Source organism: Stegodyphus dumicola, chromosome 8 (genome assembly GCF_044657685.1).
Source record: "Stegodyphus dumicola isolate Sdum_Otavi_A_Nest chromosome 8, ASM4465768v1".
NCBI lineage: Eukaryota > Metazoa > Arthropoda > Arachnida > Araneae > Eresidae > Stegodyphus > Stegodyphus dumicola.
Genome location: NC_140775.1, coordinates 87053159 through 87070782, shown reverse-complemented (window position 1 = coordinate 87070782; position 17624 = coordinate 87053159). Strand labels below are relative to the sequence as shown.

General features: G+C 30.0%; 1 protein-coding gene across 1 annotated transcript; it reads left to right on the top strand.

The window, feature by feature from the left end:
* The first annotated feature begins 820 nt into the window (after positions 1–820).
* tap (Basic helix-loop-helix neural transcription factor tap) lies at positions 821–15570 on the top strand. The gene is made up of 2 exons (XM_035371202.2): positions 821–1038; positions 10828–15570. The coding sequence occupies exon 2, from the start codon at positions 10850–10852 to the stop codon at positions 11702–11704; it is 855 nt and encodes a 284-aa protein (XP_035227093.1). The 5' UTR covers positions 821–1038; positions 10828–10849; the 3' UTR covers positions 11705–15570.
* Positions 15571–17624: the final 2054 nt, after the last annotated feature.

Sequence of the window (17624 nt, the reverse complement as noted above, 5' to 3'; positions counted from 1 at the left end):
AACTGGGAGGACAAAAAGGGGGGAGGGACGGGGAAAGGAGACTGAGGAAATCTTATTTTTCTTCTAGCTATAGTTACAAAGACATGAGAGAATGCAATTAAATTGTTTCTAATTCATTTAATTTTTTTAATTCATTTTAATCTCTAATTCATGTCTAAATTGCCCTTGGAAAAATCGGACCTTGACTTCAAATACAATTTACTTTGGTAATTTGAGGAAGTTCATATAAGTACAAAGCCGATTTGTGCGTAATATTCACACTGATAATTTAAAGTTTGTAACTCGCAAAGGATTTTCGAGCTGATATATTTAAGCCTTTGAATTTTAAAATGCTGAAATCTTGCATATGTTTTATCTTTAAAAAATGTACATCAGAGAACAGATGGTTCCAAAAATGGCAAAGATAAATAAATCAAAGCAGGTATAACAATTTCGCATGAACCAACGGAATTCGAACGTGGGAAAGACGTAAAAATTACTTCATTAATGCACTTGAAAATTTATCCACTTCCCATCCTCCCACACTATGTAATAAAATAAAAAGAAATAAGAACAAAAAAGGGAACAAAAAAATCATTGACAAATTTTACGCTAATGATTACGACACGCAATCGTCGAAGGAAATGTCTCTCGTGGAGAACCATCCCCTTGAATTCGTAGGAAAGGGGATTTTATGTTCCCCTGGTAGGTGGAGCGCACGAAGCGTCCCAGCTCCAGGCTATTGGGTCCCGTTTCCAGAGGGGGCAGAATAACCCCCCAGGGCTTTATATAAACTGCTTTTCACCATACTGTCATATCAGTCGCGACAGTATCAGCGCGAAACAGTTCTGAGTTTGCATTATTATTTTTTTTCTTTACTTTTTTCTTAAAGCGCCGCGTGTATCTGCATTTAACTCTTAGTTTCTAGCATTTCTACTATCGTGGAATTATACACGAATTTTCGAAAATTTAATGTAGCAACAGTGCTTGTGCGCTATAGAAATGGGCTTTGTTTTCTGGTGACGTATTCGGCTACAGTTTGAGATCTTTTTTCCTCAGGTAAGCCAATTTTTGTTTTTATTTCGAAATCTTTTAAGAATTATTTCGTAGTTTAGACCAGCAGAAATTTTTTGTCTCATATCTGTTGTTATTGTTTCATTGTTAATTTACCACCCTCAATTAGTTTTCCTTTGCAATAACGATTTTATTTTGACTTTCTTTAGAGAATAAATGAATAATTCTGTTCGAATATTTATCTGCTCTTTATCTTAAAATTCATATTATGTCGCTAAATAAGAAAAAGTAAATTTTAAGATTTCCATATTTTAAAGAAAATTTGCACGTCGTTATTTGAAAGTATCCAGAAGTTATTTGAAAGTATCCAGAATGTATTTCACATTTATAAAATCTTATTTTTAATAGTTTATTAAGTATTTCTTATTAGAATTCATTGAATTCCCTCTTATGATTATTTTTACCTTTTAATGTAAAATAAATTTCTTAATTAAAATTAGTGATTTAAATAAAAATTTGTTTATACTATAAAATTAAGAATAACAATTTATAATTAATATTCAAAACTAATATCTAAAAATTTCATAAATGGCAAATTAACAATAAAGCTATTAGCAATTATTTAACAAATAAAAATTTGTTGTATTTGATTGCCATAACTACTTTTGTTTTTTGAATTTTTTGCCTTTAACATTAAAAAAGAAAAAAAAATGAACAGTTTTTTTTATTTCATGCATCAACAAGTGTTATGCTTAAAGATTTTTAATTGAATAAATCTTCATACTAGGTAAATGTTCATTTCTTTCTTGACATCTGAAAAGAAAAGTAATAAATAATCATAAAAAATGTACGAGTTAAAAAAGTTCTGAGTGATAAGAATGAAACAATATATTTCGTTTAGCATGAAAATTTTAGAAATATTTAGCCAATTAAAGCAAAATTTTAATAAAACTTGCTTCAGGACTTTTTTTAGCTTTTATGAGCTAACGGCATGCTGGTTTTCGTGATTATCCGTGTACAATTTAAAGAGGAGCCTCTTTATTCTAGAAAGTTCCTCAGGCAGGCATCCCTCTTCTTAAACAAATACTTCTCGCTTACCTTACTTTAATTAGTTAGCTAATCAGGACTTTTGTTGCGAGAACAAAAGAGGAGATGAAAGAAAAGCAGAAATTTTGTCATCATGAAATTTTAAAAACTGCATTATCCCTCTCGTCTCAGAAAACTTTCCAAATAATGTCTTTGATCTTTATTTTATTAATGATTAAGTAACGAGACTTCATTTTGATATTCGTGCATTACATTTTTGACACATATATTTCTTTTGATGGATTTAAGATATAAAATTTTTGTCATATGAATTATAAAATATATGTCATATCAATTATACAATAACCGCAGTAATATTCTAAAAATAATTGACTTGTTAATACATTTCATCTTAATCGTCAAGAAATGACTATATTATAAATATACGATTGCATTTTACTAGGAATAAATAATCTTGCAATTCAGTTTTAATTAATGATTATGATTATTAAAAAGTTTTAAATACTGAAATGTATGGAAAAGATTATGAAAGGGAATAAATTATTAACAATCTATGATTATCCGCACATTAAATTTTCGTTACTTTTATTCGTTACATGTGCTGCAAATCTATAAATCTCAAATAATTGGTGATTTAAATTATTAAAAACCAAAGTATTGATGGGAAATTTCCTGCATAAATATAGAGTAGTTAAGTGTTATTCAAAAACGATAATTTTCATTGTGTTGATAAGAATACGATATATAGTAACGAACATAAGAAACATGGTCTTTTTCTTCATTACGTGTTCCTGATCAATTTCTAAGCGTTTTTTATGAGTCTGGTTTTGTAAGAAAGCAAGTAGTGAATACCGAAAAGAATCAAGTAATATGATACATTTATACTAAGTCCTTTTCCCGCTTTTAAGATTCAACACATTTTACCGTTTCCTCTCCTTATCAATCACTAACGTACGATACTAATTCCAACATTTATTAGCTATATATTCAAAGTTGTTCATTTTTTAAAAATAATTATTGGGAAATAAATTCGGAAAGCTTTAAGATTTTATATTACGCCCAAACGGGCCCTTTTTTTTTTTCCTTTTACAGACACATACACGTTTCGACAGCATTTGAGCTAACGCCACATTGGGCTAAAATATTTCAAAACATTTTTTTCAATTTCCGATAGACAAACTCTCATGCTGGAGATAAAAGTGTGTTATTCCCTACAGTGTTACCGCTGTTCGCTTTGAAATTGTTGAGTATTTTAATCAAAAATTCGTTAAAGTTTTTCAAACTATGAAATAGACACTAGAACAAATTCCGAATTCGGGCTTCCATGTACCCATGTTCGGGTGGAGAACAATGTTATCCAAAAACTGATGACTGCAGGCACCGTTGTTTTTTCTCAATGCGGAAAACATGCATAAATTCATGCAGATTTTTTATTATTTAGTTTTTTTAAATGTAATACAGGGTGATAATATTTGGTGGCAACAATTCAAAAAGTGATACATCGCGTTCAAGTCGTTCGACGCAAAATGCCGTTTCGAGACTTTTAGTCCATCTAGGCTAAAAAGGTTTCTGAAAATAAACACGGCCCTTACTGAAGCAATTTTTTATAATTTATCAAAATTTATTATTTATATTGATATATTGATATATTTATATAAAACAAAATATTTCATCTCATATTTTATATTTTTAGTCAATACGAGTAAAAACATTTCTTGGATTATTTGAAAAGATTTATTGTATTAAAAACTGTATCAAAAGATCGTGAATGATTAATTTAAAAATTGCATCTATTTATGGGAAAAAGAAGATATTGAACAAAATTGATTTTTATGTGTGGGAATGCTGAAATGTTTAACAAATTATTTTCCAGTAAGCGGCAATACTGTATTATTTTTTAAAGAATGGATTTTTGAAACTGGCAACAATGAACAATGAGAGTTAAGAATTCTAAAGACTTAACGCTCAGCTGTGTTACACTTTTCATGCCTTGGTACGAAGTATTTATGTTAATTTAAGTTTATATTTATTGTTTAGAAGCATTTATGTAGTTTCTTAGTTCATACAGACATCGAACTCACACATTTAGACAAAAATCCTCTTTGATAATTTAATTTCTTCAATGCTGAATGCATTTCAAATGAATTGCTCCAGATCTCTCGATTTCAAGAATCAAATGTACGCTGCAGATTTCACGTCTTTAATTCTTTTGAAAGATGCCTTGCCTTTTTCCTAATTAATCCCTATCTAAAGCGGAATCTAACTTTATTTTATAGTTCAAAATGACTAATTTCTCTCATAAAGATCAATACTTCTTCTAAAATTCGTAAATAATTTGTATTTTAAATAAAAAATGACTTTGTTTTCTAATATCAATTTCATACCTCCGGATCCTATACTTAAAGGAGAAAAAAAAAAAAAAAAAAAAAAAAAGTTTGAATGGTGTTCGCCCGAAACTGATCGAAATATTTAATTTCAAATTTTGCAATTTTTGATGTCATTTTCAACTTACCTTGAGGGATAGGTTGTTAAGTTAGAATAATTCGGGGAAATTCAATTTTAAATAATTCGGGTGTAAATGGAGCCCCTTAAAAATGCGTATAATTTAACAGACCGTGTGGTGTCCACATCAGATTTTCTTCACTTTAAGAAAGCCGAGCGGTAATCGCTGAACACTGTTAGTTCGGTCCGAGGTTCGAATTTCACGAACAGACTAGCTGCATGGGACTTTCATATTTACTAATTACATTCAATAAGAAAGTTCTAAAAATTTTATAAATATTTTGATTTATTTAGGTCTCTAAAAAACATGAACTACAATATTTATGCATTAATAAATAGTGAGAAAATTAATATTATCGAACTGGAAAATATGCTGGCAGATTTCTTTCCTTTCTTATTTGATTTGTGAAAATCAAATAAGATTTCTTTTCTTATTTGATTTTCTTATTTGATTATTTCTTGTTTGATTAATAAGTTTATTTGTAAGAATCTGAGACGTAAATGAATCATAATCTTAGACAGGTCCAGTCTTAGACAGGTTTCGCAATCCTGCGTAATTTCTGAGAGTCCTACTTTCTGCCACCCTTTGCCTCCTTAAATTCTAAAAATTTTGCCGCCCCTAAATTCTTTCGCCCAGTATCCGCTTACCAAGTTTAAAAATTTTTCCGTCACAAAATTGTGCTGCTCTATACCTCTCTAAATTAAAAAGAAATTACTGCTTTTAAATTCTACCGTTCGATGCAGCCGCACCGATTGCACCGGCTCTTGGCATCTTAGATATATTAGCTCTTTTTAATATATCTTTTAATACTCCGTTTTCTACTGCGAATTATTTATGTATTTCAACAATTTATTTTGCTAAATATATAAACTCATTTGGACACTGCTGAACTCGTTTTATTTTTATGCTCCTAATGTGAATAAAGATAAATATATGCCTAAAGAACTTGTTACGAAATCTTAATCAGTTATGTAAATCTTAATCTTAAATCTTAATCAGTATGAAATCCGTAAATGCATATCTTACTGTAAAAATGATTGCATTTATTAGAAAGGATTTTATGAAATTTATTTTACATATTATAAATTCGTAAATGTTAGAAATCAGTCCTCTGAAATAACAGGCAAAGTTTATGCTTCTAGAAAGCGAATAAGATTAATACGTTTAAATGATAGTAACAAAATAATAATGTAAAGCAAGTATATTCATATGTTTTGGTTGCATCCATTTCATCCTTTCTTGAAGAATAATAAGTGGCGTAGCGATTCAGTTTCACAAAGGTCGGAACTGTCAACTTCTATCACAGTTATGACTCGCACATGTCCACAAAAGCAAACTTTGCCATTACGAAAACACCCGTATCCTTTAGGGCTGCAAAATTCCCAGTTGGGTGCCGCAAATGTCCGACTTCTTGATACACCCTTACGAATGGAAATGCATAAAACATCAAAAAAGGACTTACGCCTTTGCGAGCTGCTTCTTTCACCCATTCCGCAGACCCCTGCCGACTAGGGGTTGTTATCCCCGAAGTATCCAGTGATGCCTTTGTGCAGACTTTTAGATAAATGCGGTTGATTCGGAAACTCTTTCCATTGAAAAGTTTATCCTTTCCGAAACCGCATACATGCAGCTTTGCTTACAAAACAAATTGCTTCTTGAAGGGCTTTTTGTGTCAGTTTTACGGATTTGTGAAGTGCTAAGATACGATTGAAGCTAGAATCATGAAATGGATCCTGAAGCCAGTCTTCGATGATTTGCTTGCCGTATTCTTAGCAAAAGAAATAAATCTTTAAAGTTTATGGTGGAATTTAAAGACTTCAGGATAGCACAAGCATTTTTCTGACTGTGTGAAAGTTGTGTGAATTACCGCGAACCTCTTTGGTACTTGAGTCAAGTTGTGAAATTCGAATTAAGAGGGCACAGTGCCTTTGGGCACGTCGAAACGATCATAAAAATCCTCAAACTCGAAACACAAAAACTCATATTATATGATTAAATATTTTCTTCCATTACTATGGTGAAGAAAATGCATTTGAAATGCAGGTTGCCCATGCTGAATGTTATCATTTATTAAGCTGAAAGAAAAATTGGTCTCATTATGTGCAAACAAGAAACCATTGCATATTTATGAATAATATTATTTTAAGCCCTACTTAATGTACGGAATATTTTCTTCTCTTTATTTCGAAAGGATTTTATACAACGACTGCTTATGAATAACTCTGTATGCCATCATTTCACAACTACAGGGCTTAAATTTAGATAATCATTAAATTTTATTTGGAGTTTTCGTACTAGTGCTGATAGACAAGACGTCTTAAGGAAACTTTTATAAGAAAACTATATAAACGAAAACTTTGCTTGATTTTCCTATCTAATTCTAGGTTTCCTTACCTTTTGAATGTTTATAAAAGAGACTTCGCTACTATTAATGACTAATATATTTTTACTTACTTAGTTACCATATTCACACATGAAGAACGCCTTGTAAAATAAAATGAATAATAAACTCTAAATAAAATTCCAGTATTGACTAAAACATTATGAAACTTAATTTATTACGCAGCCTGAAGTAGGAACATAGAGGGAAAATAAAAGTTACCATTTCATGTCTTGTAAATTGCACTTGGTTGATATAAATAGTTATTAACAATTATTAATTATTTATATGAATAGTTATTCATTGCTTTTATAAATAGTTATTGGTTATTAACCCACAATGCTGATATAAAACTTAAAACAAAGCATGAATGATGGCAACATTTAAGGCCGATTTTTAATATCTGACAAGTATGGTAAGTAAATTTTAATTCTTTTCTTTTAATCAGACTTCTGTTGAGCCCTCGACAATAAGCTCAAATTCAGCAGTTAATATGTCCATATTTATTTGCTACCAAATTGAATTTCAATACTTAAAGCGTTGTGCTTTAACAGTCGCTTATGTAACAAATGTCGAGTTTTACTGCGAATCTGTTCTAAACTGCGACAAAAAAAGGGGGAAAGAACTTGTTAAATTTTTTTTAAAATAAACTGTTAGGTTTATAAATAAAAAATAATAACGTTAGTTCCAATTAATATTAGTTATGAATAAATATTAGTTCCTGGAAACGCTTCGATACATTTTTCCCCCAAACGAAAATTAATGATAATTTTGTTCTGAAAATTGAAGAGATTTTATTATTAGCATAAGGTTAATTAAGGTATAAAATTGAAATGTTATGCTTTACGTTATGCGACATATTATGAAGAAAAGTTATAGATCAGTATATGTTAGTGGGCTTTGTTTTTGCTACTTCCGAAAAATTCACATGCTTCACATTGCCACTCAATGAATGTCTGTTTTACAATACTTCCATTTCACTCATACCTAAGCGTTATCCATAATTGTGATCGCAATTTTAAATTAATTATTTCACTACTGTCTGTTTTGATTTGCTGCACACAATTACTAATTTTGTCTGCAATCTCAGCCCTTGTCCTACTGATGAAATAGGCGAACAAGCGTAAAAAATCTGATGTGGACATCACATGACTTTCTTGTATAACAAATTAAATTACACATATTTATTTCACAGCATTTTATTTCCCCGAACTATTCTAACTTAATTTACCGATCTCTAGAGGCAAATTGAAAATAACTTCAAAAATTGCAAATTTTGAAATTGAATAAGCCGGTAAATTTTTGTTGTATGGGAGAAAAATTGCAAATTTTAATTGTATTTTTCTTTTAATTTATTAATTTATCAATTTTAATTTTTAATTCATTTTATTAAATATTTCAACTTTATTATTTTTTTTTTATTTTGTGTTTTCAAAACGTGAATATTTTCGTTACTTAAAACATTTCTGCAACTGGAAGTATAAGACTATGATCAACGAATTTGAAAATGAATGCCAGGGAAGGACTTTTAAGACGTATAAGGTATAAGACGTATAAGGTAAAGGTTTTAAGACGTGAATATATATATACTTTTGGTACTGCCATTTGAAATGAAAAAGGGAAGTGCAAAACTAGATGTTAAGCAGTTTCAAATACAAAATTTCAATCTTTTCGTTATTCCGTTCATTTATTCATTTCTTTTTGAGTTATGAGAGATACATAGACTTACAGACATTTACTTACAGACATCACGAAACATCCCTTTTGAATCTATTTTAAATTTGTTTTGGAAAAAGCGTCATTTATTCTGTCATTACGTACAGACGTCACCCCAAAAATTGCCCATATTGATTGGGGAACGATCAAAATGGAAACTTCCGTTGAAATATGATAACCGAAATTTTTCTCGATTACAGTACTTTCTTTACTTCATATAAGGAAGTCAAAAATGTTGACAGTATTTCAATCAAACTGTCAGATTCTGAAGTGCATTTTAATTATTTCACCTGATGTATTTGCATCCTCCTTCGATATTTCATTTTGTTTATATATATGCGCCATATCCTAGAACAACAGACACACATAAAAATGGTTCCGATTTTATGTACTATAATTTCCTTGAAGTGAGAATGCTTAGATTACCTCAATTGGAAATCAATTGTCGTAAAGTTTGCAAATATATTGTTCTTATTCTGCCTTAAACTGAATTTTCTTAAAAGTATTCTGCCCACCAGTGGCCGAACGGTAAAATCACTGAATACTGGCAGTTCCAACCTGGGTTCGATTCTAGGCGAACGGCTGGCTTCATGAGCGTTTTCATGGTTTTCCGCATGTGTAACGTGTATATATGCCAGTTTCTGTTAGAAAATTCTCCACGAAGGCATCCCTCCTCTTAGGCAGATAGGTTTAGTATGCTCTGATATAATCAACTAAATCAAATCGAAAACCTTAACAGCATTCTACATAGGTTACACATCAGCTCATTCAATAGCAATATTTTCCTTCATTATTACTAAAGAATAAACCTGCCAAGAGTTTACTGTTCTCTGGTTTAAAGTACACCTCGAATGAAGCTACTTGAACAGGAACCGGGAAATTTGAGAACATTGCAAACATAGCGAACCCTTCTGCACAGCGGCAGGAAAAAGGATGACGGAATGCACCTTTTTGCAAAGAAGGTGTCAATAAGTAACTGGATTCGAGTTGAAGTATCAGTTGACCTTTATGCCAGGTACGAAGCTGCACTTGACCTCTAGTATAGAATTTACTAGCACGGTATCACATGATAGCGCGCTGTAAATATAAGGTAAATTTCAAGAAGGGAAACTCAAAATATTTCAGTATTAGATGCTTTTGAATGCATTTGATTGCTTTAAAACAAGAAATCAATGTTATTAAGAAAGAATGAATTACAAACAAGAAATCAGTGCTTACTTACATGCATTAAAACAAGCTTTAAAACAAGAAATCTATGCTTACTTATTAACCCATAACATTGATATTATGCGAAATTTCTTTTGCATAAATAACGCACAAGATTTTATAATATTATTTTTGAATTAATTCATTTACAAGGATTTAATGCGTTAAATGGTTTTAACGCATTAAATCCCTGTGCATTAAATCCATTTTGACATTTTTATACTTAAAATTTCAATAAAATTATTAAAGAATTTGATTTAGTATGCACGCTTCTAATTCAGATATTCAATATATAACTTTTAAAATTAAATATGTGTATCTTTTAATTAAGCACATTTGTTCTGAAAAAAAGATAAAAGAAATATATTTTGATTCCCCATCAGCGAGTGTCTTTATTTATATAATACTACTATAGTAATATAGTATATAGCAATATTTTTTACAAGCCAACATAGTTCAAAAGAATAAATTTCATTAATGAAGTGGCATTCTTCAACTGATATAATTAACAGAGTAGATTAATCCTATTTATAATTCTATTTTCTTATTCTTAAGTCTTGTTCTTCAAATTTAAAATATTCATCAATTTTAAATACTTTTTTCAAATTCATTAAATTTAACATATGATGATCAAGAATTACGATAATCTTGAATTCATCAATTTAGTGTCGCTCTACACTAATAATTTTGCTTTTTATACAGACTGAAAGGACTTAAAGTTAAACAAAAGTTTATAAAATTCAAAATAAATTCGCTTAGTGTTTTCAAAAATAAAATAGACAATCATTGAAAGTATTCTTACCTGACGATAAAGAATATACAAGTTTATAATCAAATATCATCAGTTGATGAATCCAAACTGAATCTGTGGCTCTCTAATAATAATTTGATCTAATTAAATATTTCTCACATAATCAAAGTATTAATTTTTAATTAACATTAAACATAATATATAACTTTTCGTTTTTTTTTTTTCTTGTAGGTGTATGATTTTGTAATCAAGTATGACTGCGGAGACCCTACGCTCTCCTAATTCCTCTTCGAACGACAGTACCTTGCTTCGCTTTCAGGCCCCGATACAGAACGCTGTAGCCCCAGATGCAAGAAGGCCACCTTACCCAGCTGGACCAAGTATTGCGAATACGCCGACATCTTCTCCTAAGTCTAAAGGCCAACACACATGGAAGAATAGAACATTAGAAAGGCAGATAAATAGGGATACTGATTATCCCATTTCATCTCCAATGTTGCATAGCGAGGGAAGCATGGCGGATAAGGAGGATCTCATGGTCCAAGAGATGGATGACAAGAAAGACAAATCGAAGAAAAAGAGGTATACAAAATCGCGTAGCCGCATGAGGAACCCCGGAGCCATCATCAAAATCAAGAAAACAAGACGACTGAAGGCTAACGACAGAGAGAGAAACAGAATGCATAACCTCAACTCGGCTTTGGACAAACTGCGTTGTGTTTTACCTACCTTTCCCGATGAGACCAAATTGACAAAAATAGAGACACTTCGATTTGCGCATAATTACATATGGGCTTTATCAGAAACTCTGAAGATGTTGGACTCAAAAGGCATTAAATCCAATTCAGACCATTGCAATGCCTTCGATGATTCTAACTTAACTTCCGATTCATCGAGATTGATGGATGTGCAAGCTCCGCCCTTGTACGGTTACTGCTCTGCGCCCATCATACCTCCCAGTCCGGCTTGGTCATCGATCGAATCTCCTCACCCAACTAGCTCATCATCTGTCCAATTTTCAGGGTCGTACACCACGACAGACTTTTCCGATTCTTCCTGCTCAGGGTCAGAGTGCAGCAACAGTTTTGCTAAGTATGAATCATTGTGATGAATATTTGAATTCATTAACTTTAATGCAGAGAAACAGCACAGCGTTTGGTTCATATGACATCAGATTTGATCTGAGATCCAAAAACAGTAAAAGACTGTATAACTTACAGTTTAGAGATAAGGACTGCTGATTGATAATGAAAAACTATGAAACATTTGGTCGAGATGTCAGAATTATTTCAACAATATGGTCGAGTGTTGAAAATATATATAGATTGATTTCATTGCTGAACATGTCTTTAAGTACATAACTAAATTTACTGAGATGGCTTTACGCAGTAACTTTTATAAATTGCAAAATAACTCAAATAGGGTAGTTTTAAGTTATATAAAAAACTTAGTAAGCTTTACTTGAAAATTAGCAAGCTTAATGACTGACGATTTTTTAATGTATGGTTTTTCAACCGCGAATGTGCATGGAATTTCTTACTTCCTATAAGTTGTCTCGAAACCAAATTTCAGTAATATTTTTAAAAATTAATTATATGGTAGTCCCTGATTTAAGTATGTTAGTCACATCAGAGTTAGGAGTTTAAATACATAATAACAGACAGCATATTTTGAAAATTTTAGGGTTATACTATATAAAGTTCTAAAGGATATAATTATTATTTAGAATAAGTTCAGTTTATATAGCCTAACTTTTAATGCATTTTTCTCTAAAATTATATTTTGAGTTATTGTTGCTTGTTCTCTAGTTGTTTAATATTTTATAATGCAACAAAATATAAACATTACAAACATCTTTGGCACGAAAGTAGAATCATTAGCTACGCTATTTGTTTTCAAGCAATAACTCTAGTAAGAAGAAATTTCAAGAATTAAAGAAATAAAAAATTTGAAAGTTAGTTTCGTGAAATCAGCGATGCAAAACCATGCTTCTAAGCTTTCAACTCGTAATCTTGTTTTTCAAGATAACCCTCCAAACTTTGAGTGCGCCAAGTTATACATTTACATGTAAATTTCTTTATTAAAACTTTTATTCGTGACGAAAGAAATGCAATGTTTTCACAATTTTAGTGATAAAATCTATTAGTATTTTAGAAATATATGTATTATATATTTATTTGAGATTATATATATGTTTATAGCTAAATTATTTAGGTTCTTTTTATCAGTTTGGAATTGACTTTGATTAATAAGATTTATATGTTTATGTGCATTGAGTACGTATATAATTAGTCTCCTTTAAATAAAAGCTAGTGAATTTATTTCATATAAATATGTAGACATAAAGTAGTAGACATGAAGTTGGGTGACGCATAAACGTTAGAAGAGTCCAAAAATTTTAAATTAACAACTAATTCGGAAATTCTTTATATTTAAATTAATTTTTCATTATGAATCTTTAAATCTAATCATTGCAATAATAATAATAAAGATTATGGCAATGTATATTCATATAGTGTAAATAATGACTGTCTTACAATAATGTTATATTTTATGTAAAATTATTATTATTATTACTTAAAATAGATGCGAACTTTTAAAAACATTCAAGATAAACTAGAAATTATTTTTACACACGACTGAGAATAACTATTGCAATAGTATGTAACTGTAAAGATTTAAAATTAATGCGCAATTATCCATGTTCTTCAATAGTTTGTTTATTGCTAAACGTAAAACAAGAGTAATGCCATATGTAATTTAAAAACAGCTAAGTACCCCTTTTTTAGCAACCAAGTGAGTAAAGTTACAATTAAATTAAGAAACAACTAGTGAGACTTTTATTTATTTTCTAATCGAAGTAGACTTCTAAGAATCATTCTTTTGAAGCGCGGCTTAAGAAGAAATTCGAATACCATTTTGCCACGCAAAATTAAATAAATAAAAGAGAAGAGACGTAAAAAAGTTCCCCTTAAAAAGTTGACAGCACACTTTTGTAAGAGTACTCCTTTTGCCACCAGAACTGCTGCTGCGACGAAATCATCCTCTCAGATGCCGAAGACACCGGATCATCTTGCTGACAGAAAAAGAAGAAAGAATCCGTAAAGAGTAAGGCAAATAAAAAAAAGTACAAAATAAAATGCGTTTTAAATCAATGAATGGGAACTACCCACCGGAAGAGCAGACGACAATCGGCGGACCGGAAATAGTCTCCAACCCCAAAACAAGTGTGGAGAAAATGCAGTGCTGAAGATTTTTCAGTTGAAAATTGCCCACTTCTGCCATTGAGATCCAGTGACCTGTCGCGATTTCATGAAGTGAGGAACTCATTTTTAAGCGAGGAGAGGGCTCCTTTAAGATTTTTTTCCCTTCTTTTTTAATGCCTTAAGGGATGTTTACTCACTTACTCCTTTCAGTAATTTCCGAACTTATTTGCCCTTGAGAAGGGTAAGGTGATCTTCTATGGAAATGAGTGCAAGAAAGTTTTCAGAATTTGAACATGATCATGAAGTAAAGGAATGAAAAAGCGTAGATAAACGTCGATTTTTGATGAAAGGATAAACTTTTCAAACAGAAAAATTTTGATACTATTATTTATTCATGAAATTTATTTACCATATTACATTTCTAAAAACAATGTGTAAGTCGAATGCAGTCGAAAATAGTTTAAAATTATACTAGCAGATCCAAATCGATAAAAATTATTCCTTACTCAATTACTTATCGATTAATTTCCTACATTTCCACATAAATTTTAATTTTTTAGGTTACAGATTCTGTCATAAAATTTTCTCAGTTCAGTATTCATTAAATGTGTCAACATTCTTTTTCGAAATTGCTTTCTAAATCTTGGGAAAATTTTAACATTAGTCATTTCAATAACCAATAACACAAATACATTTATTTAAATCTACACAGCAGTGTTATCTTTAAAGTTTGAACCTTTTATTTCTAAAGAAGTTTTTTTTTATTTATTTACCGTTTTGTAAGATACTCTAATGATATATATACTTTAACTGAAATAAAATTCTATCTTAAAAATATTAAAAACCTAAAATCTGAAAACTACAGATTTAATTAAAAACGCGGGAAAATATTACAGAATTGTTTTTAAATATGATAAATGATATAAATACTTCTCTTCTCGTTTTAAATGAAAATAATATCTGCTAATACTTAGTCTTAAAATTAAATTTTTGCGGTGCTAATAATGCTCATTTTACTCTTTTCGAGCCTTCAGATCACTCTGTCTAGATTTTTAGCCCAACGGGGCAATTTGCCCAGAAGTGCTATTAATTTCGTTTTGCAATTTTGCGTTGGTTCACTATAATGGTCTGAATCACTTTTCAAATTGTTGCCACCAAATATCAGAGCCTTGCATTATATTTAAAGTAATTAAATAATGAAGAATTTGCATCAACGTATGTATATTTCTCGCATTATGAACACATTTAGTTATCAAACAAAACTAAATAAATTGCATTTAAAGAAACAAGATGTACTTAAAATGCTAGTTACGGTGTCTAATGCACTGAGGAATGCAACATTTTTTTTAACATGAGAAATAATATGTACATTATTATGTATAAAACAAAAGTATATAATCTATCAAATCAAAAATATATTCATATATACGTATTTTTCAATGCAATGCAAACTTTCTTTCTCTGGCAATGTTTTAATGGAAAACTCTATTTTTTATAAAATGCGTTTGTATTAAATAAAGTATGAAAAAAATTGATAATATGATACAAAGTTTTATCTGAATATTCTCAGGTCACATAATAATAATAAGTTTATTTTAATAATCTAGAAAATCAGGCTGTGTAAATAAGAATGTCTTATTTTTTATTGAAAAAAATTGAAAAGCACTGGTGCCTTCAATACCCAATCTTAGTCATTTATGTCAAACTAGTAAATGTAAATATTTTTGCTTCATAAAATGTGTGAATTGTGCTCCAATTTCTTATCAGATGTTTAACATTGTGAAATTAAGCACTATTTAATAAAAACTATTTTTTGTATATATGTGTTTCCTCCCTTTCTTTCAGAGATGAGACAATTTATTAAATTATGATAATTCGATTACAATTTGAAACATTAGTCATTTCAACAACCAATAACACAAATACATTTATTTAAATCTATTTTAAGGCGAAAGTAATTTAAACAGGGGCACATTTTAAGTACTTCTATTAACTAAAAAAATTATAATTTTTTTCAAACATATCAATGAAATTCTTCCATCCTTTAAATATATATTAAGCCAAAAAATGCTTTCTGATCTCTTTGGGCTGCACATCTTGTGAAAATAAAAAGCAATTTAAAATCTTCAAAATCCACATGTTAATTTTAAGAAAACGAGGAAAACGCCAACAGAACATAAATTCAGCAATCATCAAATACAGAAATTGCTTACGCATATTTAAGAATGAATCTTTTATACTTCAATTTTTGTTTTAAATTCAGATACTAATTTCTTAAATCTTTTATCCAAGTTTTATCTTATCTTAAATGTTTTTAGCCGTTTCTGTTACGTGTCGTTGTGACCTTCTAGAAAGTTTTTTTTTTTATTTATTTTTATTTTATTTAAGAAAAGCGTAAATTTGAAATTCCTACTAGTTTTCTTTCTTTTCTTTTTGTATGTGTGTGTGTGTGTGTGAAATTGCCAAGAGTAGATGAATTACTACATTCCCCTTAAATACAGAAAATGTTATTTTCGTGAAAAGCTGTAAAGCAATTAAATTCTTCTAAACTGGGCAATTTTTTGGTAGTACCATTATACAGAACCATCATTTTAAGCGAGTGCAAAGGACTGATAAACAGTAATAATTTAAAATCTTTGATTCCAGTTAACAAAACTGGCTTTAAAAGTACGTAAGCAAAGAATCAATCTAACCATTCGCCCATTTTAAACATTTAGTGGTAGAGTAACATATACGACTGGATAGGTTTATTGTGAGGCAACGTTTTCAGTTAAAAGTTCGATAACAATGGAAAATCTTCTCTCAATCTAAGAATTAAAGCATTTCTTAATAGCACAATGATTTTAATTTATCATTTTCCTTGATTTAATTTAATTTCGCATAATATAAAATCTATCAGTCATTAAATATTTTCTAAATCTTGAACTAAGGTTCTATACCTCTTTTCTGTCTGTTTATGAAACTAAATAAATCTTTTGTTATAGCAGTCACGTTAATAAATCCATGCACTTTAAAAGGCATAGTATATTGCATTTTTTGGGATAAAAATATTCATTATTTAAAGTCATTATTGCGTTATCAAAGTTCATAAATAGTCTTTTGAGTTCACAAATATTCTTTAAGATCAGAGTCTTTATATTTTAGATAGAAATGCATGTCGTCTTCTGATAGTAGAATTGCATATCCTCTTCGGATAGTCTTTTGTTTCACTTGTTTTCATATATAAGCAAAGCTTGGCGTTATTCCTCCTCATCAGGAATTATATTACTTTATTTTATATTTAGAAGTGTCATTTGATGATCTTTCATAAAGTATTTCAATAATGAAATAAGAATATTTCTCTTTAAAAGGAGGAAAATGTAGCCTCCAAACCAAAATTCGAATGTATATTCCAGCTTTAAAGTGTTCACAATTTAATTATAGCAGACAATAATTGGCTTTCAAATGATCAACTGTTACCAAATCTTCTTTTATAATCTTTTACGCTTCGTCATTCTTTCACAGTCGTTTCACGACTTTTTCACAGTCGTTCTAAGAAATATGTGGACAGCTTTTGCTGTACTGATTGTCTAGCAAATAGGATTCTGACGAAGGAATTGTTTGTCCCCGAAAATTCCTCAAATTGCTTTTAAGTTAAAAGAATTGGGCTATTAAGTTTAAGCTAATTTTTACAATTCTGTCTTACTAATAAGGAATATGTAGACCTCTATCTTCTGAGCTCAGTTTCTCTCTCTATTATAAAAAATATGGATAAAATCTTTTGAGAAATTATCGCATTCTCCGGTGCCTGCTCTCAAGGTGTAAGTTGTTATCACATCTATC

Excerpts from the sequence above, each read along its gene's own strand:
- tap (XM_035371202.2), top strand. The coding sequence starts at position 10,850 with ATGACTGCGGAGACCCTACGCTCTCCTAATTCCTCTTCGAACGACAGT.